This window comes from Rhea americana, unplaced genomic scaffold (genome assembly GCF_003343005.1).
Source record: "Rhea americana isolate MKP2758 unplaced genomic scaffold, rheAme1 scaffold_92, whole genome shotgun sequence".
Lineage (NCBI taxonomy): Eukaryota > Metazoa > Chordata > Aves > Rheiformes > Rheidae > Rhea > Rhea americana.
The window spans coordinates 2,961,376-2,980,438 of record NW_028187111.1 but is presented as its reverse complement, the minus strand read 5'-3'; the positions used below and the strand labels follow the sequence as shown (position 1 = coordinate 2,980,438).

The 19,063-nt window shown below is 36.4% G+C and overlaps 1 protein-coding gene across 1 annotated transcript in view; it reads left to right on the top strand.

Annotated features, from left to right (window-relative positions):
• STXBP5L (syntaxin binding protein 5L) overlaps positions 1-19,063 on the top strand; it is a 201,063-nt gene that overhangs the window by 14,241 nt on the left and 167,759 nt on the right. Inside the window, exon 2 of the mRNA XM_085324665.1 lies at positions 3,065-3,162. Within this exon, the coding sequence (XP_085180791.1) occupies positions 3,065-3,162 (98 nt within the window). The remainder of the gene's footprint in view (positions 1-3,064; positions 3,163-19,063) is intronic.

Genomic DNA, 19,063 nt, shown 5'->3' with positions numbered 1-19,063 from the left:
TGCATATACACTGAATGTCCTAGAGAGCACAGACTGTCTGTAGAGACAACATGCTAAAAAAGGAGACATAAAAGAAGCTGGATAATGCAGAGAGAAACAGTCTTGGCTCCATCTGCTGTCTGCTTTTTCTCTCCCTTCTTTTGGCACCTTTCTTAGGACAGAGGAATAAGTAGGTCCTACATTTATGAGAACACTGATTGATATATTTAGGCTTCTTTTTTTTTTTGCTGTTGTCTGCTGTTGAAATAGTTTAATTTTGGAAAAGATTTCTACTTTGGTTTGCATTTTCTGGTCACTGCTGAGAGTTTTGATCTACATTGTTCCTACCAGACACAGCACAGAGTATGTGGTAATATACTTTATTTATCACCTTAGGATCAAGTTATTTCTGTAGTCCTCTCCCCTTCCTCACCTGTATTACTAAATGCTGTAAGGAAGTGCAGGCACACTTCTAGAATCATTATTAATTCTTGCATATATGCTCATATTAATAGTATCAATATATTATTGAAAAATCTACTTTAAGTGCTGTGTTCTCATGTCTATTTTTCTCATAGTCCCTGGAAATTGGGTGGTTGTTACAGTATTACAAAAGGCAAGAGGCTGGGGACCTAAAGTGTTAGAATTTGTCCTTGTTCTTCTGTTGAATAGACTTGATCTCCAGAATGACCTCTGAATCTGCTCCAATTTATGCCACAATCTCAGTCATAGAGACATTTTTTCCATTTCAATGGTATACAGCATAGTTTGACTTTCCTTCTAGACAGTGTTTGTCCTTATTTTTTTTATTATTTTTTTAATTGGGAGTTCTAATAAATGTAAATATTTTACTTGAAAATTGTAATTTACTTGAAGGATCAGTACATTTCAACAATATTTGTTATTCTACAAATGGAAGAGTTATGTATTCACAAGATCTTAAGTTAACTCCATATAGGAATTATTATAAATCCTCTTAATTTCAAAAACGGCTGAAAAATAGAAATAACAGTTTTGAGTCAGTCCTAGAGGTCAGGAATCTTTACTGAGCTGTGGTCCTTAAAGATGCACACAGCTAGTTCCCTTCCAAGTTACTTTGCCTCAATAGCAGAATTCAAGTAAGATTTCCAGATGAGAAGTCTGACTTCATATAGACCGCAAGAATACTGAAAATACAAGGAGGATGCTAAATACATAGGCAAGATTCAAATAAGTGTTTTAAAATACTTATCTTTAGTTTCTCAGATTGAAGAAGCAGGACTATAAGCCACAGCCAGGGGTAAACCTTGGAAAAGTTTTGTCATGATTGGAATTGTTAGAAATTCGAACTTTATCATAGTAAGGATTTTAAAAAAATAATACTCAAAAAAACCTTTTTGAAAAATATATATTTTCAGGTATGGAAGAACGTTTATTCACCAGAATACAGAAATCTGAAATTTCTGTACTATTTATTATTTATTAAAATTACTATTATTTATTATTACTATTATTTATTATTTATTTATTAYTAAATAAATTAGTAATGCAGTTCAGCCAAACATTAGACACATTAGGAAATATTCCAGTTAGTAATTCCAGAGGGTTTTGTGACAAGAGAGGTAAAAGCATTTTTACAATATATAAGTCTAGTTCCATTTTAGGTGTCTTAAAATCAGATTGTTTAGTCTGAGCAATCCTACCACTTGAGAAGATGAGAAAATTAAAAAAAACAAACAAACAAACAAACAAAAAAAACAGAAACAAGAAACCTGCATACAAAACACCAAAGCAGAAACAAGAGTCATGGAGATCTTTAATAAATGTCTGCATTAACATAAAAAAATCAGTTACTGTTTTGCAATTTACTGAAGTAGTATATATTTCTAAATTTTTGGAGTCTGGAAACTAGTAATTAGCATTTTTTTAAAGACATCCCTTATCAGTAATAATTAAACTATGAGATGAGTAAGATTTCTTTTAGGGAAGAATTTATTTACTGAATAACATGCATTTTAGTTGTTCCCAAACTACTTGTGAATGTCAGTTGAAGTGTTTTCAGCTGGAGAGAAAGAAATCATAGGTGGAGTGATACAGCTGTAGAGATCATCAGCTACCTTTTACTCAACAGGTCTGCAATTAAGGACTCCCTCTTGTTGAAGTTGTTCCGTAGGGACTGCTGAATACTTCAGCAGACACAGATCATTTCAAGGAAGAAAAAATATCTGAAAATGTTAAATTTCATTTGGTCCCAAGCACTTCCTCTCCATCCCAGCTGTGTACTAAAAAAGGCAATTTATTATCCAGCCTTAGGTAGGCAGACACACCCATTACAACTTCTTTTTTATTATTATTTGTATAATCTAGTGTAGTTACTCTTTTTCTTATGCTGGAGTCTTACTCCTTCGTGAAAATTGGGTAGGTCATATTGGTCATAGCCCTCAGGCTAATATTTTTTTAAATATGATTGTTTTCAAACTCAAGCATGCATTACTTCATGCTCAGTTCATTTATTCCCCAAAGTCTCTCTTCAACAATTAGAATTAAAAGCATAATATTATAAATAAAGATTAAGAAAGGATGAGTGGTTCAGTTGCTCATATTAAGAATATCTTTGATATGTTATTTTTTTAAATGATATTAAGGATTTTTACCTCATAGACTCAATTCATTTTTTTGGTTTTTTGGATCTCTTGCCCTGGACATACTCCATTCCTTTCTACTGTCTGTGACAATATTTTAAAAGCATACTAAATGTATTTTTTTCAACTTAAAATTACGGCTGCCTGACATATTAAGATTASCTTACAGTATACCATAAAAGCAAAATATACTAATTATATGCTGGCATATTTTGCCATCTACTTTGTTAAAATAAAAGAATATAAAACAGTACAGAATAAATAGCATAATTTGAAATTGGCATGAGTGAAATTTACTTCTGTATTCAGAATGTTACATCTTTTTTAATACTTTTCTTGAAATGTATTGCAAACAATACAACATAAAGCAAAATACAGATTCTCTTCCTGTACAAGTGAAATAAAACATAAACTTGTTCTCTGTTGTTACAAATCATTCACTTTGTTCATTTGTTTTATTTCAGACGGTTCGCCATGGTTTTCCTTATCTACCCACTGCCTTAGCTTTTGACCCCGTTCAGAAAATTCTGGCAATTGGGACAAGAACAGGAGCCATACGAATGTATCCTTTTTTATTCAGAATTTGCGTGATTTCTGTATATTTGCAATACAGTGATATGAATCATCTTTACTTCCACAAGCACTCAGGTAAGATTACATTTTATGATGTTATATAACATTCTGTTTTCCTATATGGATCAGAAAAGGATGTGTTGTTGAGGAATTACTGTTGGTTTATTAATGTGTCTAAAAGAGAATTTTTTTGAACATATGATTGGCATATGATCACAGTTTTGGCATATGATCAATATTCATTAATGTAAAGCAGAATCAATTTTTGATTTTCAGTATGTAAAGGTAGAGATAGAACCACAAAGTGGTGATGAACAAGGTGTGAATGTTGTGCTAGCAATAAATACATTAATTGGTGCAATGCAGCAAACAAAGGAGGAGTTTGCAATGTAGATATCTATGATTGAGATCTTTTTAACACTCTCCCCAGTGTATGATGGGAAATAGGCAATTCTAGGGCACAGTCCATCTCCTGGAGGAAGTGTCTCAAAAAGGTCAAATGAAGCACTCCAAAAGTACCTGTTTCTCTTTATTAATTAAAAGATACTCTAGTGACAGTAACTTATGTTTACATTTTTATACTATAGTAATTTTAAGTTAGGTGTCTACACAGAATGAATTGAACATAAATATAATGAATATATTCAAATTTGATGAAACTACATATAAAGTAAGAAAAAGAAAAAATAATATTACAGGAAGATTTAAGGGATACAGAATACAAAGGTAATAAAAATAACACTTTTTTATAATTACCTATTCCTAAATAAATTCAAGGTTGAAAGTAGAGGACAGTGCTTTAAAAAATACCAAATTAATGTTTTCTGGTTCTTTTGCTCCTATTGTTCTCAAGATAGCTATGAACCCAAAGGCAGGTTGCAAATTAAAGAAAAATTTCCTCCTGGAGAATATGACTGTGCTTCACATAACTTGACTAAAACTGGGAATATTGTTTCCTCCATTTTTAGGTGCTCTTATTCTGAATAGTTACATTTTTATAAGCCTCGTTTTAATTATAATCCAGGGCTTTCCACAAAACTCAGATGAAGCATTTATACCATGAAGTTTGCTTTGATGATTGTATTCAATATTTACCTAAATGAAGTAGATTGTGATTAWATATTGAATAGAATGTATTCTAAGTGCAAAATTCCCATGAATTTGTGCACTCCTGAGAAAGTGCAGATTTAATAGTCATGCTTTCTTCTCCTGGGAGCTGTCCTAAGTTAGGAAGCTATAGTTTTGTCTCTGTATGCTTCATTCATATCATCTTCTGTAAAAGGAGGGATTGGGAATTTCATAGGTAATACAGGTGTTGTAGTAAGAAGACCTTGCAGAAGGTTGACTCCATAGCTCACCTCTCCTTTCCTTTTTAGTAGCTAGGCTTTTTTAGGATCTGTGCTGCTACTGGCTAGACATCCTATCACTGCATAAATCCCTCCTTTAAGAAAAATGTTAGGTACAGAGCCTGATTTAATACTTCTTTATACAGCATTAAGTTAAATCTGTGTATCTTTTGCTACAGTAATGGAACATACTGTGGAAAACAGCTGGATGCCTAATTTTACATAAAACTCTATATAATAATCACCTACGCAAATGACTTATAAAGGGTCAGAGGAACGCTTTTTCAAGCGTTTCTTCCTTTAGTATCTCTTCTCTGGTTCTGCTAGCAAAATCCTTCTTCGTTCTGGGAAAACTTTATACCAATTCTAGTACCTGAATCAAACAAAAACATCCAGATTACCAGATCATTTGAATTTTTAAGAATATTAATTTTTCATCTCATAACAAATGCTTGCCTGATTTGGCACACAAAGCCTGATTGGCAGAACTGGGCATTGAGTCATTGCAAGCTGTGCTTTGAAGATAGGGGGTGGTGTAAAAGGAATTATTTATTTATTTTAAATTAGATGTCTCAATGTGACACTGAAATGTTTATGGAACTTACTTCATAAAAACCTAGGTGTAGACTAATATGTTTGTGTTTGTACACAGGAGTGAGCGGTGATCAGTAAAACAGGGCCACACACTGAACACCACTCGTTTAGGCTGACTTTGTTACAATCATCTGTAATTGTTGTAGTTAAGCTATAAGATTTAAGGCAGGATGTAACAGATTTAGTGTTACACTTCTGAAAATACAATTTATAGTGAAAAAATTTAAAGCAAACTAAAAAAAAAATACAGATTTTAATGGCTCTCAATCTTCCACAGTATACTGTAAAAATATTCTTAATAGAGCAACATAATTTCATTCTGCCATGAAATTGATTAGTGTCAGATAATAGAATGAGATAATTTGTTCCAGATATTCACTGTACTCTGTTTTCTTGGTGCTTCTAAGCAATACTGTGGATGGAATGAAAGGACGGACTTTTTGGTTACCATCAGAGAAATGCATTCCAGTGTTGGTATTTTTATTCTGGTAGGACCAAAAGGGCCTAGTCTGGATCAAACTCTGTTTTACTGGGCRGCACAAAGCCATAACATAAGAGAATTTATGTTTAGTATTCATGTAGTGGTAGGGAGCAGATTTTCCTGTGATCACTGTAAATCACATAATGGTATCGTTGCTTCCCTATCTTTCCAGAAGATTCACAAAGAACTAGGATGTCTATTGGTAGTATGTTAAGAGCTCTTAGAAGTCAAGATATTTCCAAAGAATATGAAATGAACATCTCAATATTGGGAATTATAGTTTAACATCAAGCCTTTGGGTGATTTCAAATGTTCAGACTGTACTAGTAAAATTGATCATGCTATATTGGCCTGAAATAGAGTATATTATTCAGAAGTTGCCATTAGAGTACAGAGATAATGAAAGTTCATTTTGGTATGAGAATCGACTTGTTTTCTCCCAGACTTCTTTTCGGGTTGCTTTAGATGCAGCTGCTATAGCTTCTATAGCAATGGGAATTACTGTTGCTATGCTCTACTGATCCTAGCAGTCTCCTTGGGATTTTCAAGGAGCTTTACCATTTGATCATTACTGGGTACTGGCTCCTCATAGGGACAACTATGCTCCAACTCTAGAATGAATGCACTGCAAGTTATCTATGAAAGATTTTCTTTSTATTACCAACACAGCTACCAAAATCTACAAATAAAAGGCAAACCCCCCTACTCTTTAAACAATTGCTATCTSTTATATTATCTAGTCATCATTCTCCTTCCTCCTAAACACAGCAAATTTCATCTTCCCTCTAAAAACAATTTATATCCCCTTTGAACCCTTCTGTCAGCTCCCATACTTTTTATCATTGCCCAAATCATCATGCAGATCATTGCTCATTACCATTCTACCTGGCCTATCCTTGCTTCTGGCAAACAGGTTCAAGTTTTAAGGCTATGAAATTGCATTCCTTTTCTTACCATCTCCATAATCCTCCTCTCTCCTTTGTAGTCTGGTGAACCTTATGACATTAAATGAAATAATCAGAGACTGCACACTTTGTTTTGCTATCAGAGAAGATTCTGTGTCACCATACAATGGGGAGAGAAATTAAGAAACTTAATGAGACTGAAGTCTCTTCCTCTTTTCAGAGGAAAAGGAAAAGGCATCTGGGGTTTTGTCACATCCTAAATCTAAATTAAAATCCTGGCTGGAACATTAAAATCAGTGTTGTTGGCGATGATTATTCCAATATCGTATCTGAAGAAGTGTCATGCTGCTCTCAGGTTTCAGGATGCAAATATCTATATTGTCTTTTATCCAGCTTGCAAGTGCTTGCTAAAATTCATTATAGGTACTCTCTGGAGTCACTAAATCCTTTCTTTAGTGGTCTTCTATCACATCAAAGATGTACTTAGCCAGCTCAGTGACCTATTTGAAGCATATGAGCATCTAAATATAATTGTAATTGAGTGATTGATTAGCTTGTGGTCAGCTGAAGTGTCAAATCCTAAAACATCTTGAGACCATTCTATAGCTATTGTCATCTTAGTTTATTAAAAAATGAGAGAAAGTCTGTCTTAAATCCAGTGCAAATAAAATGCCTTGACCTCCATGCCAGTGAAAGCTTATCCACTATGAAGGACATTTAAATTAATAAAATATCTTTGGGCACATTTAAACTGTTATATTTTTATTCATAATACATCTTTTCAAGACTTAAGCACTTCATGTTGTCATGGATGCTGGCCCTAGGGTAATCATTTTCACTGTTCGTAGCTCAAGTTAAAAAGCAAACCATCCCCAACACGTACAACATCTTTCTAAAAGGCATAACACCTTTCTTTCTTCCAATGTCATCAGACAATCTAGCAGCCATTTTATACCTACAGTAGCCATTTTATACTTCAGCAAACAAAATTATTATGACTCACTGTCACATGAATGTAGAGGTGTTGCTCTGCCCTCCTCTCTTGCCTGGCTCCATGGTGCATCCTTGCATCCTAGCTTTCCACAAGCAATTCAATTCACAAACCTGGGGAAAAAAAAAAAAAAAAAAACAGATAAAAGTGGATCATATCCTTTATGCACTTGTGTGCTGAGAGGAGCATTTATATTATCATATTATGGAAATAAATTCACAGTGCTGGAGAACTAATCATCTCTGTTTTTTTTTTTTACCATGTTAGGAAGCTGAACTGTCTCGTGCTTTTTCTCTGTTTTTTTTTTTTACCATGTTAGGAAGCTGAACTGTCTCGTGCTTACCTCTGATACTTGTCAGAGGAACGCATAAAAGCAGAACAAAAATTCTACAGGCTCTGCTCAGCAGAGGTTCTTATTTATTCATCATATTGGCTATCATTCTTCTGACCTGTTTGATGTGGTTATTCCCATACTTTCTTAGCAAGGGTAATTTTTGAATATCAAATATAGTACAGCAATGCTTACTTTAATAGGAACATCTTCTGCAAAAACAAAGCATGGCTTCAAGACTATTACAATTCCATTCATGAAACAAACAATAACAAACAATAATCATATTTTTTTGATTCCAGAGTTCATGTCCCAGGTAAAGGGGAAGGTGGAATCTAAATCTAAGATAGCTCCTTTGACTAACAGCTGATGTATACTGAGAGACGCATTACTGGGAAGTACAATTTGACTCTTTGTGCAATCTGGAAAAAAATAAGACAAAGAGAATAAATAGCAGTAATTAAATCATGGACCTGTTGTGTATGTAGAATTCAGAGGAGGGATGGAAATCTGCAGTAGTTAAAGGAAGTGTGGTAAAGAATGCTTGACATCATATCTGATGTCCTTAAAAAGAAAGAAGAGAAAATAACTTGAGATTTTGGTCTCTGAGAAGGATGGCATAGCATCTAAATATAAAGTGTGACATATTTACTCCTTGCAACTGCTCAACTGCTATCTCCTGATCTAAACAAGGTTTCATTAGATCTTTATCCTTAAAATAAGCAAACTGTGTTCAATGCTGTTTACTCTGTGTGATTTATTGGGCAGATGGAATGGGGGAAGCACAGACAGGATCATAAAACCAAAGTTCTGTTGTTTGACTTGGAAGAATCATTGATGTATTTCATCTTTATCTCGTTGTACAATATATTTGAGATTTTTCCAGAACACTTCAGTGATTTGGGAACACTAACATCACTGAAAGTCAGTGACAAAAGTTCTTCTGAATATTCCTCTGATCATTGATCTATAAATATATATGTATGTATGTATCTTTATACATACAGATACCTAAATAGGCTGTTATGGAAATTAATTTATTGCCAAATCTACAAGAATACAAAGGTACTATGAAATAYAGAAAATATGTCAAAATCACTTGTATCATTAAATCTGAAAGGACCAGAGTTTGGGGAATTTTATATCTGTACTAAGATTATTATGCATTTGGTTGTATGTGCCTCATATGTATATACGTATTAAGTCCATGCATATATGCATATATTTGGGTCCATTCAGCTTCCAGTCTCCATTTATGCTTTTTAAGTAATAGGTTTATTACAGTTAAATGTATCACTTTCAATTGATGTTTATCCAGGAGACGAAAATTGAATCTAACGTCTGCAAACAAATCTATTAAGAAAAGATACGTTTTTGTATGTTCTGAGCTGCACATAAAAATGACATACAAGTGGATGGATATGGCAACATTTTAATTAGAGCTGAGAAGTATATTCATGATCGCTGTCTGGAGAAACTGATCTGGGCGTTTGCTTCAATAATTTTTTTAACTTACTTGTGATAATGAAAAGATGCTTATTGGTGATAGGCAACTTCCTTAAAGAAATGATGAGCCTCAGTTAGACTCTGTGTGAGGTACAGAGCATCTCCTCTTTGCCTACCTTTTTTATTCAAAGCTTTCAGTCATCAACAGAAGTGTTGTCATATACAGAAAATAATACACACCAATTTGCCCTCCCTTCTCRTCTACTAATTATCTTCTTAGACATCTATCCTTGGACTAAAGTTAAAACATCCTTTACATGCAGAAATTTGTAGTTATATTATGTACTTATTTATTTTGACTTATTTCTTCTTTTGCTTTTGTCTTTTGCGTAGGGATGCTTTTGATAGGAGAGAAGTAATATTTCTCCAAATAACTTAAGAAAACTACTCTCTCGCGAAAAAGCAAACCCAAAGCGTATAGGTACATACATATGCTGAGATTCTTTTTGCATTGTGAAATAGTTTGAAAATGATGTTGTGAAGCAATGTTACTGCCTTCTTAAGGGAAGTCCTCAAATGTACAATCAAACCATACTGGATGTATCCTAGAAAGCCATTACTCTGCTCTGTCTGGATGACATAAACAAGAGGTAAATAAGCAGGGCAGGAYGCATTAAAAGCTGGATAAGCTTCTACGTATAGTAACCACCTAGATTCTAGGTATCAAGCAGGACCTGACTCCCAGATTTTGTCTAAGTTGATCTGAAGCCCAAAGAATGGGGACTAGAAAGGGAAAAAACCCACTATTTCTGTCTGTGTCCAAGAAAAGAGGCTGGGAAACTGCAGCAAGTATGCAGAGAATATAGGGGCTCATTTGAAGCTAGTGGGCCTCTGTGTGCCCTTAAGTTAAAGTCAAAATTTAAATACAAAATTTGCCAGCATGAAATGTCTTCTTGAGAAAAACAAACAAACAAACAAACAAAAAACAAAAAACAACAAAAAAACAAAAAAAAACAAAAACACTTTTACAGTTTTGCCTGCGGTAGGTAAGGTAAGAATCAGGGAAGCTCATAGAACTGTATCGGTTCAGTGAAACAGTAACACTACTTTGCAAGTCTATCACTTATGTTAAACAAGCAAACTTGGAAATTCAGGAAATGCATTTTCCGTTGCCCTAAAGAAAAAATCATGCAATTTCAAWTGTACTTTTGTAAAAATGATTAGCTTATTATCATTGATTGTCAATGATTGTCAATAATCAGTATGTGCAGGAAGGAGTGCTGGTTTATAATTTTTCATTATCTAAACAACTGTAATACAAACCATAATAATTTCTCCCCACATTAGCTGCTGTTCTTTCAATATGTATTATAACAATATAATCTAGGCTCTATGTTCTAATGATGCTTCTACTTGCCTACCACATAAGATCAGGTCCAGTGATTCCTTAAGGAGAGAAGCCCTCCAGTGTGTAATTAAAAAATAGGTAACCTCACCTGTTCGGTATATATACAAAAATTAATTCTATAGAGGTAAAATTTTTTTTCAGCTTAGTTGGCCTCATTGAAAATCTCTTAGTAGGAAAGAATTTCCCTTAACTTGGCACTWGATTGCTTTGTACTCCTAAGTCAGCCCCTTCAGGAAAACTAGAAGGATATCTAACACGTAGAAATGAAAACAGATGGCCCAAATCTAAAGTAAAATTAGCTAGGACTAGTGAAAAACTATACCATTATAAATCTAGATATTTTTTATCTAACATCTGGTCATTTTTAGTTGTTTTTGTCAGAATAGGGAATAGAATGGGACTCTATTCACTAATGAGATTTTTGTACTACTCAGAATAGTCAATAGAGGAAGCAAGATGTGAAAGTAAATGCTTCTGACTTCTAGCTCAGGGCTCATTTCCAACCTCAGGAGGCCAAAGAGTATTATGTAGGTTTTTTCTTTCCTTCCTCAAAACACTCATCTCTGAAAACAGGATACACAACAGTGCCATGGAGAAAGACCTTAGTTAYAGACATGTGACTGCACTGCAAACTCTTCAAAGCACAAGATTGATAGTAGATGTATAGTTTCAGCTAGCCTTGTTTCTTATTGTATATCACTAAATGTAATAGATGCTAAAGGTAAAGATTCCTTTGAGTTAAGAAAGACACCATAGAAATATTCAGAAAAGTAGAAGTATATAGTACAAGTCAAGGATTAAAGACAGAAGATTTTTATTATTCTTTTGACAAGAATAATGAAATAGGATAGGTTTGCTCAGTCCTTCATTTCTTCATTTTGGCTATCCTGTATTACAATGCAAAAATTGCATGAATGTGAATTTGATATTAGGTTTGTGAAGTTAAGGTAGTAGGCAYTGTTTACTGGGTTTCAGGTTTCGGTGCAGATTGGCTTTGATAAGTAAYAAAGTTTAAAAACATATGCTAACTGTGTAGTTTTACTAGGGGTATAGGGCAAACAAGTTTTGCCCCTCTATTTTGTGGTAATATCATTTTTAGAAGTTTTTTTATATCCATTATATTTTAAGTCATATTTTTAAGATATTGAAGTCTCCATCAGGTCTTAGGCCAGAGTTGTGGAAGGCAGAAGCATCATAAATTCTTCTGTGAACCCTGTTAAAATGCTTATAAGTCTGCGCTGGTGGGCCTCCAGTGCTTGCATAGCATGAAATGGTAGTTCCTGAGGTTTAGGTAGTTAYAGAAACCCTGAGTTGGGCACTAGGTGGAAATGTGGATACCATGAACTCCATAGTTCAGGAACCCGCAGAGATCAAAGACTTGAATTATTTAATTGGTCTCTCCTGCTCTCTCCATTTGAAGGGAGATAATTTGAAGGATGGTATCTGTGGCGATCAGTCACCATTGATGGACTTACTCATGGCAAATTGGTTAGCAACTAAAGAGTTGGAATTTCAAGGCTCTGCAACTTGGTGGACATGCTTAACAGGTAGAAACTCCAAAACTAAATAAAGGATAATGAAATCTTGGTGCTAGCTTACAGTAGAGGGCCTGAACAATTCTGCTGCATATCTGAAAGTTTTGCATCAACTGTTGATCATCTCACATTCTGAGGACAGTACTGTCCCACAAATCCAAGCTTGTCTCCTGAGACGAGAACCTCCAGTCAGTGAYACACAAAACAAACACCGTGTCAAGGACTCCCAAAAATTCATTCTGTATTTCTTCTTCCATAAATAAGGATGTCCAGAAAGATGTGCTAGTTCAAGTGTCCTCCCAACATAGCTTCTGCAGTTGCAGGATTAAGTTGCACTCCCCTTCTGTGGCCTCCCCCTGAACCACATAGACTGGAAATGTGAGGAGTCTCAGCACAGACTTCTGCTACAATTATAATATAGGCATAGCCAATGTTGCTGGCATTTTCTTGTGGAAAGAGCCATGAATGATGCAGATGTTGAGTTCCATCTACCTATCTTCAATTAAGATCCATTAGATAGCTTTTTCCCCCCACTAAAGCTATATAACAACTTTCAGCTGCTACTCAAAAATGTTTCTTTATTGAGATGCATCTGAGGTGATAATATGACAGAGGAAGAAATTCACTGGAATAGGCAGATTTTCAAGTAACTACTTGTKTTCTCTTGGCAAGGTGAATCCTTTATGGTTAATCGATGCTGACTAAAATGTAGCTAGCAGCAGGTAAGGAAGCATATGTCCACAGCATTAGGAATCATATTTCAAAAGACATATGCTCTCCTGCTGCAGAAAGTATCCTTCAAATTTTTTTCTCTGGCCTTGCAATGCAAAGGAATGTAAATTACATCTGTGGCAAGGTTTCTGAATTATGCTCTGTGTTGCTTTATAATGCCCTGAGCATCTCTTCTGATATTGTGTTGTTATACAAAAACTACTACAATAAAACCATTCATAATAAATACCTTAAAGGCTAGTAATAGTAGAATAAAACACAAACTGCACACTATTTAAAGAATGTCATTCTTTAAAGAATTTCTGCCATTGTGCTAGCAGCCCACTGCTAAAATACTCACAAGCCAAGATGGAATTAGCAAACCAACCTTCAGTGATGCTGGTTTTGATCATATTAAGTGTAGTCCTTTGTTTTGATAATATTAAGTGTAGTCCTTTCTGTTACATTTTATCCTTCTTATTCTATAAACATATGAATATTTTGGGGGCATACTACATAAGGTATTACATCCCAGATTTTAAAATTAATGTCTTCACTTGATAGCTTCTTATCTAAAGTTCTAAAATATTATTTACCTGGATTGTTACGATCTACAAATAATGATTTATAGAAAAGTAGTGATCTTTACCTGCTATCATTGCCAAACTYGTACTGACTTCATTAGAAGCRGGATTCACAATTCCCTATCTGATAATTGGTAATAATCATGTTTTCTAGTAAACGATATTGAATTATCTGATTTTTTTCATTTTACTTAATATATATTAGCAAGTCTGTAGGAATATTAGTGTTGCTATTTGAAATTAGCTCCAAAAATGCTCACAGGTAGCATAAGCAGAAAGTATTGGCACTTGCTTCTTTTGTGTTCTGGTTGATTTGTGAGTTTTTTTAGTGATTGCTCCAAGAAAGTTAAAGTTCTAATCATATAATGTTAAACTGCTAGCTTTTAAGCTGTCACAGCAGGTGCATTTAAAATGCTAAGACTTTTAGATGAGTTTAAGATTCCATTTTGTTACTTATCTGTATTTTCTACAATGCAAAACTGATAGCTCTACGACATTTTATTTACTTATTTTAACTACTTCAGTTAATAAATAAGGATTGGCTCAATTATGCAGTCTATACTGATGTGAGACACATCAGTTTCAAATGCACAGTGCTCCTACTGTGAGGTGAGAAACACTTGAATGAATCAATGTAATGTGTGGTAGAAGTATGCAAATATTTGAGTAAACACATGCAGTAGACATGCAAATGAAAAGCTTTATTCAGGTACACAGTCTCTTGGAAGCCTATGATTAGGACTTACGATCTAGTCTATACAAATAATTATTTTTAATCGGTTTTGTCCTCATTGTTTCTACCATATGAGGTCAAAAGTTCAAATGATTTCTTGATCTCAGATATGGGAAGATGTTTGCCCAAGTTCCAGTTCCATTATAACAGTAGTGCTTTCTTATTCACAGCATCAAAGGACCAATAAAGCTTCCAGCCATCCTTATCTTGGGAGTCTCTATTTGCTGCTCAGTTGAGCATAGTCTCACTGCACCCCTCTCTGTGCAGTTAGGGGTTTAGTCTCTTGTCAGGTTCTCTATCTCTTAAAGATATTCTCGATCTCTTTTTCGTTTGCTGCAGTCTGTTCACTTCCTTCCACTGCTCCTTAGCTTGGTGACACAGCTCCTCAAGCAGAGCACACATCCTGTAAGCAAAGATACTGTCTCTCTGATCTCAGCCTCAAGGAGAAGCACCAGACCCTTCTTGCATCTGAATACATAGAATCATAGAATCAGTAAGGTTGGAAGGGACCTCTGGAGATCATCTAGTCCAACCTCCCTGCTCAGCAGGGTCACCTAGAGCATGTTGGACAGGGTTGCATCCAGGCAGGCCTTGAAGATCTCCAAAGAAGGAGACTCCACAACCTCTCTGGGCAACCTGTGCTAGTGCTCCATCACTCTCACAGTGAAGAAATTCCCCCTCACGTTCAGGCAGAACTTCCTGTGGTTCAGTTTTTGCCCATGGCCTCTAGTCCTGTCACATGGGACAACTGAAGAGAGTTGGTCCCTATCCCCTTGACACCCTCCCTTCAGATACTTATACACATTGATAAGAYCCCCCCTCAGTCTTCTCTTCCCCAGGCTAAAGAGGCCCAGGTCCTGCAGCCGTTCCTCATAGGGCAGATGCCGCCCTCCTCTGATCATCTTTGTAGCCCTACGCTGGACTCTCTCCAGTAACTCCATGTGTGTCTTGTAGTGGGGAGCCCAGAACTGGACGCTGTACTCGAGATGAGGCCTCCCCAGGGCTGAGTAGAGAGGCAGGATCACCTCCCTCATCCTGCTGGCAACACTCTTCCTAATGCACCCCAGGATACTATCGGCCTTCCTGGCCACAAGGACAYGTTGCTGGCTCATGGTCAACTTGTCATCCACCAGCACTCCCAGGTCCTTCTCTGTGGAGCTGCTCTCCAGAAGGTCAGCCCCCAGCCTGTACTGGTGCCTAGGGTTATTCCTCCCTAGGTGCAGGGCCCTGCACTTGCCCGTGTTGAACCTCATGAGGTTCCTCTCCACCCAGCTCTCCAGCCTCTCCAGGTCTCTCTGAATGGCAGCACAGCCCTCAGGTGTATCAGCCACTCCTCCCAGCTTGATATCATCAGCAAACTTGCTGAGGAGGCACTCTGTCCCCTCATCCAGGTCATTGATGCACAAGTTGAACAAGACTGGCCCCAGTACTGAGCTCTGGGGAACTCCAATAGCCACAGGCCTCCAGCTAGACTCTGCACCACTGATGGCAACCCTCTGAGCTCTGCCTTTCAGCCAGTTCTCAAGCCACCTCACTGTCCACTCGTCTAACCCACACTTCCTGAGCTTACCTAGGAGGATGTTATGGGAGACAGTGTCGAAAGCCTTGCTGAAGTCAAGGTACACAACGTCCACTGCCCTCCCCTCATCTCCCCAGCCAGTCATTCCATCATAGAAGGCTATCAGATTGGTGAAGCAGGATTTCCCCTTGGTGAATCCATGCTGGCTACTCCTGACCACCACCTTTTACTCCGTATGCTTGGAGATGACATCCAGAAGGAGCTGTTCCATCACCTTTCCAGGGATGGAGGTGAGGCTGACTGGCCTATAGTTTCCTGGGTCCTCCTTCTTGCCCTTCTTGAAGACTGGAGTGACATTGGCTTTCTTCCAATCCTCAGGCACCTCTCCGGTTCTCCAGGACCTTTCCAAGATGATGGAGAACAGCTTGGCAACAGCATCCGCCAGCTCCCTCAGTACCCGTGGGTGCATCCCATCTGGGGCCAAGGATTTGCGGATGTCTAGCCTGCCCAGAAGGTCTCTAATCCTATCCTCCTCAACTAAAGGAAAGTCTTCCTTTCTCCAGATTTTCTCCTTCATGTCCAGCCTACAGGATTCATGAGGGCTGCCCTTAGCAGTGAAGACTGACGCAAAGAAGGCATTCAGTAATTCTGCCTTCTCTGTATCCCTTGTCCCCAGGGCCCCTGCCCCATTCAGTAGTGGGCCCACATTTTCTCTAGTCTCGGATGGCCATGTCTTTCTTCTAGAGCTTTTCCTGAGTCAAGACCTCTGATGCGCCAGATACTTTTGTTCCTGTAAGTGCTGGGGACATTGCCTTGTGACACATCATCACTTGTGCCAAGCAGTCCAAAGCTGTCTTGAGTAACACTTCTGGCATCCCTGTATATGAAAGGTACAAATTTAAGGCCAAAAAGCACAGCTGTAATGGAGAAATTCAGTGCATCAAAGCTATCATATAATACAGTAGCATATTTGTTATACCAACATATTTCTAGAAGTAGGTTAGAACTCATGCTACACAGGAGGACAGTTTTACTGAGAGAAAGAATTCTGTTCTGACTTCAAAATTTATCAATTAATTCAATTCTGAGCATTCTGGTAGAATTTTGTGCCTTATTTGGCTGCGTTAGCTAGCCATGGTCAGTTCTGGAGTTTCACAGAAAGATATTAAAAATATTAAGGGAGAAATTTTTCCTTCTTAGTTCCTCCTTCTAACCAATGAGGCTCTGAAACGCAGAGATAATATAAGTACAGTACAACCCAGCCTGCACCTTCAGCTCAGTCATTTTCCTTTAGTGCTGCATCAGTGCTCTCCCCCTACCTGTCCTCTAACTTTGCTTCTGCTCCTATCAGGATTCTTCAGCAATCTTATGCTTCTGGGTTTGATGGAGAAGAGCTTCATCAGGGTCCTTATCTCTACTTTGTCACATCGAATGATATAGAGAAGGAAAGGAGCACAAGCACAACAGTTAGAGGAAATGAGAGTGAAAAAGCCACCTCTCTGAGCTGCTGCATTCTTCATATTTTTCTGCCTTCCATCCTGTCAGATTGGTGTCATTTTGCAAGGGAAAATGGTGGTAATTTTCTAAAGAAGTCTGATTGGCCTTGCCTATTCCCAAAGAAGGGGAATCATAGTGTATAATCCTGTTCCCTCAGCAGATTTGGAAGTCATGAGATGGACTGAAACTTGTTCCGTTCTTTCTAGAATGGTATAAAGTCCAGCTAAACTTATGAAGGAGGGGTAAAGCTACCAAAACTGCTGCCACTGGTTCTGTTGATACTGAAAAAATACTTTGAAGATCTCTTATGCTTTCATGATTTAGCATAGGATTTTGAAAGTTCGCAATTGAGAAATCATAAAGGCTCACTTCTAGCAGTCTGGTAATGTGGCGCAGTTTCTAACAGGACAGGAGAAACTTGTGAAGAATGGGGAATTTCAGAAAAAAACATTCACAATCTCTGTGTTTGGTGTCATCTTTACTCATCAAATGAGACTTCCACAGGTATCTAATAGTTATCTGGTTATTGATTTCTCTTCTAGCACAAGTAGAAGAGGTTTGTCCTATACACCTATATAAAAAGTTCACTGAGTTTGCAAAGGTAAAGAATCAGGAATTAAGTAAGGATATGTTATCTATTCTTAATTCTGATATTTCCCATATTCAAGGCTTCATCTGTTTGATCATCAGCTCTTGTACTTTACTTTGACAGAGGATAGACAATGCAAGACTATTACCTTGTATTTTAGAGCCCAAATCTAGAGTAAATATCAGAATCACATACCAGAATCATATATTTCACTTCTGGTTGCTTTGATACGATATTGGTATCATGGTCATCAGTAATACACAATAAAAAAGTAAATCAAGGTAGTGCATGCAATTTTTACTCTTGCGGCTGATTGTCTACAGAATTCTTAGCTTTAAAGTCTTCAATATTGAACATAAAGTCTTTGGAATTCCTTTAACGCTGTAGTGTGATCATATACTAAACAATTCCTATATAAGGCATGATCACAGAAGTAGAGTTAGTTTTCACTAGTGTAGGAATCATAACTTTTTTTTTCTTGATTAAAATGAAAAATGATTTAATCTTTGTGTACAATGTAGATGAATTTGAGACAGAAATAGATTATATATAGTAGTTCTCAAAATAACATCTGAATTGGAAATAGCCAAATCTATTAAAATCATCATTTTATTTGCTGTTTGATTACCACCTTCATAATCCTAATTAAAACAATAATTAACAGTCATCCTTCTTGCCAGAGGTATCTTTAGACTTTAAATTGCAATTAAATTTTCTCATTCTTGCTTTTTCTTATTCTTCCTTAGTAAGGACTAGGAAGAACTATTATTGTCTATAGTTCTAGCAATGATTATAAAGGAAAGTCTATCAATACGCCCTGAAGGCATGAATGCTATCATGAATAAAGTTAAGCCTGGAATCAAAGACATAGGAGATCAATTCTTATCTGCCCCTCTTTCTGCTTGTGGAATAAACCGCTGTAATTGACTATGTTGGGTGATAATAAATAAAGTTTAGCAGTCTAGGTAGCTTGAGAATTTGTTAATAAGCATTACCAAGATGTTTGAAGAATCGGCATAATTTTTGCTAAAGGAAACTATTGGGAGAAGTACAAACTTCCTTTATTTAAAAAGAAAAAAAAAAACCTTTCAGTTTTCACCTCTGAACTTTCTTAAACGCTGGTTTAGAAAATTTCTTATTTTCTGAAGGGCAAGACCACCTACAACAACTTTTATCAAGTGTTAATTAAGTGTTGTCCATGGAAATATGGAAATTATGCT